The sequence below is a fragment of the Antrostomus carolinensis genome, unplaced genomic scaffold (assembly GCF_000700745.2).
Source record: "Antrostomus carolinensis isolate BGI_N321 unplaced genomic scaffold, ASM70074v2 scaffold4141, whole genome shotgun sequence".
Taxonomy (NCBI): domain Eukaryota; kingdom Metazoa; phylum Chordata; class Aves; order Caprimulgiformes; family Caprimulgidae; genus Antrostomus; species Antrostomus carolinensis.
The window spans coordinates 42039-52380 of record NW_010291825.1 but is presented as its reverse complement, the minus strand read 5'-3'; the positions used below and the strand labels follow the sequence as shown (position 1 = coordinate 52380).

At 39.1% G+C, this 10342-nt stretch overlaps 1 protein-coding gene across 1 annotated transcript in view; it reads right to left on the bottom strand.

Moving 5' to 3' along the window:
* Positions 1-744: 744 nt before the first annotated feature.
* PIK3C3 (phosphatidylinositol 3-kinase catalytic subunit type 3) overlaps positions 745-10342 on the bottom strand; it is a gene marked incomplete at its 5' end in the record, with an annotated part of 51029 nt that continues 41431 nt past the window's right edge. The window contains 2 exons of the mRNA XM_010176718.1: positions 745-789; positions 4619-4744. Of these exons, the coding sequence (XP_010175020.1) occupies positions 745-789; positions 4619-4744 (171 nt within the window). The remainder of the gene's footprint in view (positions 790-4618; positions 4745-10342) is intronic.

The following is a 10342-nucleotide window of genomic DNA, read 5'->3' as shown; positions in this document are numbered from 1 at the left end:
AGCAGAGGCCAAAATATCTAGACTGCTTTATCCAAGAGTTTTACTTACTACAGTGTGACATATAGAATGCTGATACACAACAGTTACTATAATAACCAACCCTATTAAAAAGCTCTTAACTGCTGCAGTAGACAACACAGATTCCTTGTAGGCAGTAAGAGAGTAAGTATCTATCAATAAACAAACAAACAAAAAAAAAGTTGAAGGGCATTTCAAATGAAAAGTTGTGTCACATTAGGCCCAAATCTGCTGTTTAAGCATGTGTCATAATACCTGTGTGGTGATTTTTTTTTTTTTATTTTTTTTTTTTTTGACAACTTATATTACTATGAAGAGAAAGGCCATTGGCAATTCAATGCAGCATTATATATGAACAGACTGAAAGCTTCAACTGGCCACTGTGTAAGATGAATCCTTTACAGCAAACTCAATGACGCATTAATTGTTCATTTGTTCAACAATTTAGAGGCTCCGTGAAGACTCCAGCAGCAAATTCTTAAGATTACCTCAGACAAAAAGGAAAGATAATGGTTTTGACCAATAAAGTAGTAAATATCACTCAAAAGTGTCCTATCTCAGTTGTGATATAAAGAGAATAGACATTAATTACATTTTATTTTGATGGATATTTTGAAAGTTTGGGAGTTTTTTTGTTTGTTTTTTTTTAATATATAGAGCTCAGATTCTTAAGACTTGTCAACTGCTGATTAGTTTGTTCCTATTCTTTTTGTATCCTCCCGTCACTTATAAGTATCCAGTACTCTTGCAGGGGAAAGCCTGCAAGCATAACTGTTTACAGAAGACGAATGAAGGGAATAATCTGAACTCCAAAACTAGCAGAAGAATCTGACATCACATGGAGCCAAGAGATGCCTTAAACAGTAACAAAGCAGCATGCTATTGTTTTCATTTTAGGCACCCGATCCCAAAAGTAGAGGGGAAACCTAAAATCACACAGGTAGCAAACTGTGCAGCAGTGCATCAGGAGAGGTTAGGGCCTCAGGAAAAAAAGCCCAAAAGGCTCCATGCTGAAACCCAGCAACAACCAGCTGGAGAGGCAAAAACCCCAAAATGAGACAACTGGATGAGGCCTGCAGTAAGGAAAAAACTTTATTGTGAGGGTCATGGAGCACTGGGACAGGCTTCCCAGAGAGGTTGTGGAGTCTCCATCTCTGGAGATGTTCAAAACCTGCCTGGATGCTTTCCTCTGCAACCTGCTGTAGGGAACCTGCTTTGGCAGGGAAGTTGGACTAAATGATGTCCTAAGGTCCCTTCCAACCCCCACCATTCCATGATTAGTGGCTGCGATACCTGCTTATTTGGTATCCAAAGTGCAATACACACTGTGGGCTTGTTTTGCAACTCCCAAGATATAAATGGAAGATGCAATCAGTGCCTGTTGCTGTTACGTATCAGCTGATTGCTCAGAACACCAGTCCTGGGAGCTGGAAGCCTGAGGTTCAAATACTTGTGTACTTTTAAAATATTCTGTCCTGTGATTTTAAAAGCAGTTCTAACTGCTGAAGAAAGGTCAAGCAAGAACAAAAGTCTGAACTGAAAAAGAAAACGTCACCTAAATCAAACCTGTAAGCTCTGACTTACTAATACAGCTTCACAAATGCAATAACAATTATCTGGGAGACGTCAGCAATCACCTAATAACAATGAAGTAAAAAGATACATCTTAAAAAAAAAAAGTGACTGTCAATAAATGATTAAGAGAAAGGTCTATACTCATATTGAAGGCACTTAAAAATTTAATCTTGAACTTTTGTAATGGCTTTTTTTTTTTTTTTAAACCCCAAGGTAGGTGCTAGGCATTTTTCACTTTGCCTTATGAAATTGCTGTCATGCAGCCTATGATCACAGTAATCCGTAATGAATGACAACAAATTTTGCAACATTTTCATGTAATTACACTCCGTTTTTTCACATCACGTAAGAGATCACCTTTATTAAATATATATGCAGATGGAAATGACATTTTTGCTTCTTACCCTGTACAATTCTTCAAAATAAAAATTAAGTTTTCAGGAAACAACAGAGTAGTTGGAAGACCTTTAGCAAAATGGATAGCCATAAAAATAGTTATCCTCAGTTTCTAGCAGAATTTGATCAGTCTTTTGAAGAAAATCCTGGGATAATGACTGGCTTTTTAGATTGCTTTCATTTTTCCTCTCAATTCCATTCCTTTTCATGAGTCTAATACTTAAGGTGAACAGTATAATATCTTAAATCCCTGATAAACACCAACTAAATATGTCAGATAGCTTTAAGGGAAAAAACATTGTAAATCTGAAGAATAAATACTTTTCTGAATACAGTTTTATTCAACATGAGAATTAAACATTTTACTGTGGCTAATAGTAAGACAGCACACATATGCATAGTTAAACATTTCGTTCTCCATACCAGACCAAGGGTAAAATTTAACAGTAAAATTAGTGGAGACAATAATCTATTGCCACCGCACAACCTTAGCAAGAATCAGAAAATGTATAAGGGCGGATGGGACCTCTGGAGACCATTTAGTCCAACCTCCCTGTTCAAGCAGGAACAAACACGACAAGTTGCTCAGAATGCTGTGCTGTTGGATTTTAAGTATCTCCGCAAATGGAGACTCTGTCACCTCTCTGGGAAACCTGTCCCAGGTGTTTGATTGTCCTCACAGTAAAAAAAAAAGTTCTTTATGTTTAGATGAAGTTTCCTGTCATTCAGTTTGTGCACGTTGTCTCGTCCTGTCACTGGGCACCACTGAAAATAGTCTGACTCCATCCTCTTTACCTCCTTCCATCACGTATTTATATGCATTATCAATCTTATCAAGATTCCCCCTGAGCCTTCTCTTCTCCAGGCTGAACATTCCCAGCTCTTTCAGCCTCTCCTTGTATGACATGCTCCAAGCACTTGATCATCTCCATGGCTCTTTACTGGACTCACTCCTACTTGCCCACGTCTCTCTTGTACTGAGAAGCCCAAAAATGCATGGCACACTAGATGCTTCCCACCTAGCACTGGCTAGGGGGGATCACCTCCTTCCACCTGCCAGCAATGCTCTGCCTAATGCAGTCAAGGAAACTGGTGGTCCTTCTTTGCCACACGATCACATTGCTGCATCACGTGCAACTTGTCCACCAGAATATTCGAGGCTTTATTTGAAAAGCTACTTTCCAGATCATTGCACCCCTGCTGCCTGTCAGGCTATGCCTGTGCATGGCGTTATTCCTCACCAGGTGCAGGACCTAGCACTTCCCTTTGCTGAACTTCAGGAGGTTCCTGCGGGCTCATTTCTCCAGCCTATCAAGGTCCCTGTGAACGGCAGAACAACCCGCTGGTGTAGCAGCTACTCCTCCCAGTTTTGGTTTGGCTGAAACCTTGCTGAGGGAGCACTTTGTCCCATCACCCAGGGCATTAATGGAGTCTGGCCACAGCATCAACTCTCGGAGTACATCACTAGTGACTGGCCTCCAGGTGGAGTTTGTGCCATTGATCACAACCTTCTAATCCCAGGCACACCGGCCAGTTTCCAATCCACACCAGTGTCTGTTTCTCTGGTCTGTGTTGCCCCAGTTTGTCTATAAGGATACTATGGAAGGCAGTGTCACAGCCTTGCAAAAGTCAAGAGAAAGAATACCTACAGCTCTCACCCAATCCACTGAGCTAGCCATTTTATCATAAAAGGCCATCAGGCTGGTCAAGCATGCCTTCCTTTTTGTAAATCCATGCTGACTATTCCCAATAACCTTGAATTTATTCTGCAGGTACAGATCTACAGGTAGAGAAGAATCCATCTCTCCTAACGCCAGAATTCTCAAGCTTCCAGCTGTCACCATCCTTGTAATCTCCATTTCCTAACTCAGCACAATGTACCCTGCTTCTCCTTCAGCGTGGCTGGAGGTTCAGGTTCCTCTATCTACAAGGTCTTGACGAAGATGCAGTCAATTTCTTTCTTGTCAGTCCTGATACTGTGCAGTGTGCTGACCTCCTCTCACAGCTCCTTTACTTGCTGATGTTGACGTTTCATCACTGCACACCTCCTGCAAGCAAGGAGCCCAATTCCCACTGCCCCAGTAAGAAGTCTCAGCCATCCCCTACAGCCCCAAATCTGAAAAACTGCATCATCCCTCAGGATCTCCATCTCTGCTGAGGCCTCAGATAGCTGCTCATGCAGCCACTGGGGACTATGTTCTGTGGTACAGTGTCAACACTGCAGAAGATGTAGATGCTGTTATGAACAAAGTTCCTGGCCCCTTCTGTGTATGCTGCTGTATAACTAGCTGGAATGCACAGTTAAGGAAGTCTAGCAAAGGAAAGAAAGGAAGTTTATATTCACTCATTTACTATGGGAATGAAAGCCAAGAAGCTCTGGATCCTTGCAGCTCCCCTTGGTAATACAACCAGTTATATCCCACTTAGCATGTTTGCTAAGGTACTTTAAAATATATTCTAGGACCACTAAGAGCTTGCTCTCCAGTCCTGACAGCAAGAACACATGTTTAACTTGTTGGAAAATGAACTAAAACATCATAAACAATGAAGTTAAGTCCTGAACTTACCAGTCACAACCTCTCACCTTATTTGGCCTCCACTGAGACCATGAACTGAGAAGATATCTCACCTGTGCAAACTTGTGTATCTGCTCCACCACAGCTGCAAAGAGGGCATGGACACTTTCATCAATTAGACTCTGCATATAATGGACAGCTTCTTCATCAGACAGGTCCAAACGAAACTTGTCCTGCACCTGGAATGGGGGCAGAGATGACAAAAATTAATTAAATTCAACAGTTAAAACATATGCTATTCCAGCTGAACTAAACAGTATCAGACATAATGATTTAAGTTACGGAAGTTTAGTAGAAAATCTCTCTTTTACTTCTAAGTTACAGCTGATAATTGGAAATTTACAATGTTATGTAAAAAGCCTATTTTTAACTTCTTCATCAAAATGTGTATTTAAATAAGCTAGAAACAGCCCCCTACACCTCATCCCCCCAACTAGTAAATTCAAAGCTCAAGGTCAGAAAGTCAAGAGAAGTACCTGGACATAAGAATTTAAACAGAGCTAAAATTATATGAGAAAAAGAGAAATTACTCAACATTAGCTAACAAGAACGAAATGCCACTTGAGAAAACACACACAACTTTGCATATTAAAAACAAAGTTGGGAGAGTCTGCATGATCCTTATCATTTTCAAAAGTATCTAAACACTTCCTTATTCTAAGCATATTTTCAGATAAAATTGTCTTTCAGAAACTGCAAGGCAATTAAGTAAAGAATACAAAATCAGAGGAAGGAGCAAGAAAATCAACACCCTCAGAAATGACCTTTATATGGTAGGCAAGAATTTCATTAACTTTGATTATATCCACTGTCCACACACAGTTGATTGGAGACACTGCTCCCCCTCGTTTCCTTCCTTTTGACAGCAACATATTTTCACTATTCCACCAATAATGAACTTTGCTTAGTACCTGCAATTTGTTTATGAATTAAAAGCTGAAAGCACTATAATTAAGAATACAGCAACAATATCTATACTTCCTATTTCAGCCTTGGCAAAGCCTTGACACATGAATATTTACAAAGGTGCAGTGGATGCCTTTCTGTGAATTCCAACTAATTCCATGGCAATTGTTCAAGACTGCTCCAGATGGCAACATCTCACAAGCACTGTTACCACAGATTTTCCTTTGCTAATACTCAAAAACCCTGTACAGAGAACTGGCAAAAGCTTAAACAGATTTTTCTTTTTTTTTTTCTTTTTTTTGGCGGGGGGAGGTGGTGTGGGGCAAGAAAAAAGATCTGCTTTACAGGAGCCAATTAAGTTTTGCAGACATGCCTTATTCCTCACAACATTATGAGAGGCAGATGATAATAAGGCAATAAATAAGCATTTTGGATGAGTTCAAATTAACTCTATCCTAGCAAAACTAGGACAGTGCTAGAAGTATCTAAACATAATTTTCTAACTTTTCTGAAGTGCTGGCTGTGCAGCAAGATCTGCAGATAGGAATAGCAAGTGTCCCGATTCTTTCCAGGGAAATAAAAAATCATCACAATGGTTCAAAGCTGCGCTAGGGGAGGTTCAGACTGGACAGGAGGAAGCATTTATTTACCAAGAGAGTGGTCAAACACTGGAACAAGCTTCCTAGAGAGGTGGTCGGTGTCTCAAGCCTGTCAGTGTTTAAGAGGCATTTGGACAATGTCCTTAACAACTTGCTTTAATTTTTGGTCAGCCCTGAATTGGTCAGGCAGTTGGACTAGGTGATCACTGTAGGTCCCTTCCAACTCCAACAGTTTATTCTGATTTTTGGATAACAGTGCTAATTTTCAACCTGGAAAACCATTTGTGCTGTTTTAGATCTCCTAGCAAGTCTATGATCTCTCGGAATTAAGTAGTCTAAGATCCTAGCATTCTCTAATAAATCCTAAGCCCAGAGTTTAAAACTCTAGTCACCTTAAAAAGTAGCGTTGATCACAATATGAAAATTGCCACACAAATTCCCATTGCCTGTAGAAAATTAATCACTGTCATCACATGCTTTATTCTCATAAATTTCAAATAATGCAAGCTCTTATGGAGACCGTCACATTAATCTACTTTAGTTAAGTAAAACTGTGTAAAACAATTTTTGCATCAAGCATGCAACTTCTAGTTTATCTGTGAGAATCTCTTCTTATGGAGTTTTTATACTGAGACAGAATGCTTCACAGCCTGGGTAAATTGTTTCCGTGATTAACTGCCCTATTCAACAATTGTGACTTACTTCCTATCTGAATTTGTCCAATTTGTCCAATTCTCTATCTCAAACAGTTGAACCCATAAAAAGTTTTTACATTAAAGAACTGTCCATCAGAAATCTCTCTCATGTAGGCAAGGATCAAATTATTTTAGTTGCTTCTTAACCTTCTCCTGGATATGACTAAGAAGACTGATTGTAAGACAGACTCAAGTCTTTCCTGAACATTTTCCATTTGTTCACTTTTTTTAAGTATTGACAAAAATGTGAGTCAAATTATTTCAGCAATGTTCTTAATAAGGTTGTATTTGTCAGATGATACTACTTTCTCTTCTTATTTCATATTCTTTCTATGCACCAAGGATACCGCTTGTACTCTTTATGACAGCAAAATACTCTTGAGTTTTCAGTTTAGCATTACTCTGCATTATTTTCAAAAGCAAGGTATTCCAGACTAGTGTCCTTCAGCACCCCAATAAAAAGCCTAAGTTAGCATAATGCTGCCTCACTCAAAATACTGTTATAATTCTGTTGCTGATATGTTTGAAGTAAGCATAAATTGAGTTTTTCCTCAACTTCCCCTCAAAAAGAAGCTTGATTAATATGGAAGAATAGACTAAACTGAAAAAGTTCAGACTCTCAAGGAAGCAAGTACCAGGGAGAGATTGAGAAGATATTTCAGGCTAATATTATAGGATTTTTATCTTCATAACAAACACGATGAGTAGGAAGTTTATTATCTCCCACAGACATATTAGAAGCTTGACAGCCTATGAAGCACACAATAGAATCCAGCTGAATTTAACAGACTATTCACATGCTTGCAATTATGCACAAGCCTAAATACCTCCCCAAATTAGAGCACAGACTTCTATCAGATCTATTTTCACGCTCATAGGAAAGGGTGATGTATTGAGAATTCCGCAAAATTGCTAACTGCAGTGGAGGGGGGGGATAAATAAATAAATAAATAAATCCCTGTAATGCCCTCTTAGGCAACTCTAGTAATCACTCCAGTGATCTTCTAATTTTTTCACAGAAGAACTTCTCAGAAAGTCTTACAGCTACTGATGTTAAGATGCAGCTTCATTCTATGGAATTAACGACTATTTAAAACCACTTCCCACCTTCCACAGAAACAGACTGGCACACTGATACATGTGGAATGACATTTACCGACAGTTAGACCTTAGAATCAGCTTGCAGTTAACAGCAGGATCAAATGCTGCCGCATACTAGATCTTTGTATGAAAGTTTTTCAGCACTGCAATTAGAACTGGCTGCTGCAACCTACTCAAGAAGAAACACGGTAAGACGACAAATTACTTCTTAAACTGCAACAGCAGCAAGATTAATATACATCGACTTAAAGTTCTTGTAACAAAACCAATAATAATTCTTATTTGAAACCTCTGAGTTCCAAAGTAAAACATGTATTCCAAAAGTCAACAGTTTCTCACAGACGAGGTGCAACTAGGAAGAGATTTTTGCACGGTGTTATTTTTTTTTTTTAAAGTTAATTTGGGAGCTCAAATTCTGATTAGTTATACAATTATCTTATTCTACATGCTTAAGAAGAATGGCTCCATGAAGGCATCAAAAACTTCCCACTTGAATTGCTTACTCAGAGTTCTCACTGCAGCATTTAAATTAATTGTTTTAGTTTACCCATTAGTATTTGTTAAAGGGAAAAGAAACATGTCTGATGAATCTGGTTAAACTTCTGCTTTGTTTCCTGAAAGGAAAGTTTTAAACCCAACATGAGAAGCGTGGCCAGCATTTCTAGGGAGGTAATTCTCCCCCTCTACTCTGCTCTTGTAAGGCCCCACCTGGAATACTGCGTCCAGTTCTGGAGCCCCCATCACAAGAGAGACACAGAGCAGCTGGAACAAGTCCAGAGGAGGCCACCAGGATGATCCGAGGGCTGGAGCACCTCTCCTATGAAGACAGGCTGAGAGAGTTGGGGCTGTTCAGCCTGGAAAAGAGAAGGCTCCAGGGAGATCTTATAGCGGCCTTCCAATACCTGAAGGGGGCCTACAAGAAAGCTGGGGAGGGACTTTTCATAAGGACAACTAATGACAAAACAAGGGGAAATGGGTTTAAGCTGAAAGAGGGCAGGTTTAGATTAGATATTAGGAAGAAGTTCTTCACTGTGAGGGTGGTCAGACACTGGAACAGGTTGCCCAGGGAAGTTGTGGATGCCCCTTCCCTGGAGGTGTTTAAGGCCAGGCTGGATGAGGCTTTGAGCAACCTGGTCTAGTGAAAGGTGTCCCTGCTGATGGCAGGGGGGTTGGAACTGGACGACCTTTAAGGTCCCTTCCAACCCAAACCATTCTGTGATTCTATATATGCTGATTTTAAACATCAGGTCTCAACGGCTGGATTTGAATGTTTAAGGATGAAAAGGCTGGATGAAGAATGAGAAAGTCCATGAAGACACTGACATTCAACTTTCAAGGTTTCAAGTTGTCCACTTCCTATCACCGTGAACAGTGGATAGTTTAGTAATAAAGCATAAAAGAACAGGATTGCACAGTTATATGAATCTGCACGACTAGAAATTTTATTATACTTCAGTTAAATTTGAAGTGCCTTGTAAGAAAGCTACTGTCAATTAGCATGATAGAGCTTTGTTTTTTCCAAAGACAAAATAAAAATTAAAAGGAGAAGAGGCCATACATAAACCACAAGGGACAGTTCAGAAGAAAATATGGGGGGTGGGATTAGCTCCTTCACCTTCCAGCACAGTGTGCAGAACCAATACAATAACAGATACAGTGGGCTTCTGTTGGTGGTTTTCTCTTTGTTTGTTTTCTTGTAACTGATATATAACAAAGGTTTTCACATATTCTATTACATGCAATTAATTTCTTGGTATCTGGAGAGATTGTAGATTAAAGCATTAACTAAAAGATTTTCCTTTTTTAATGCAAAGATGAATGCATTCAGAACTAATTTTTTAATATGGCCTTAAGTTGCATTTACACATTTTACTTCTAATCAGATCACAGTTTGCAGGCACATTATTACGCTTTCTAGAATAGTGTAAACATAACGATTAAGGTGCTAAAATACAGGTGGGTGGGGGCTGGAATAACAAAAACAGACATCAGTCTTGACTATACTTTTGCTGAAAAAAATGAACCAAATCACAAAAAAACCCCTCAAAACACAAACAACCTGTGAAACCTCACTCAAAATTAGAATTAACTTCCTCTCTTCCTCTACGTGCCAAAACCAAACAGAACAACTCAAAATCAAGCCTTCACTTCATCCATCTGTTGTAAAAAAGAAAAAACAACAAAAACAAAAAACAAACAAACAAACAAACAAAAAAATGACCCCTACCCCCCTACGAAACTAGAATATCACAGCTTTAATTCTGTGGTAAGTAAGTCCCACACCACAAATGTTGTTATGGGGAAGTAGAACATAAGATAAGACTAAAGAAGAAATTAATAATTTCATAGAAAACACTGACATTTCCCACCAGAAAACCAAACCAAAACAAACAAAAAAACCAAAACCCCAAACATCACCCAGAAAAACCACCAAACCACCAAAAAAAATCTGTTTTAAAGTTTACTGAGAGGGAAA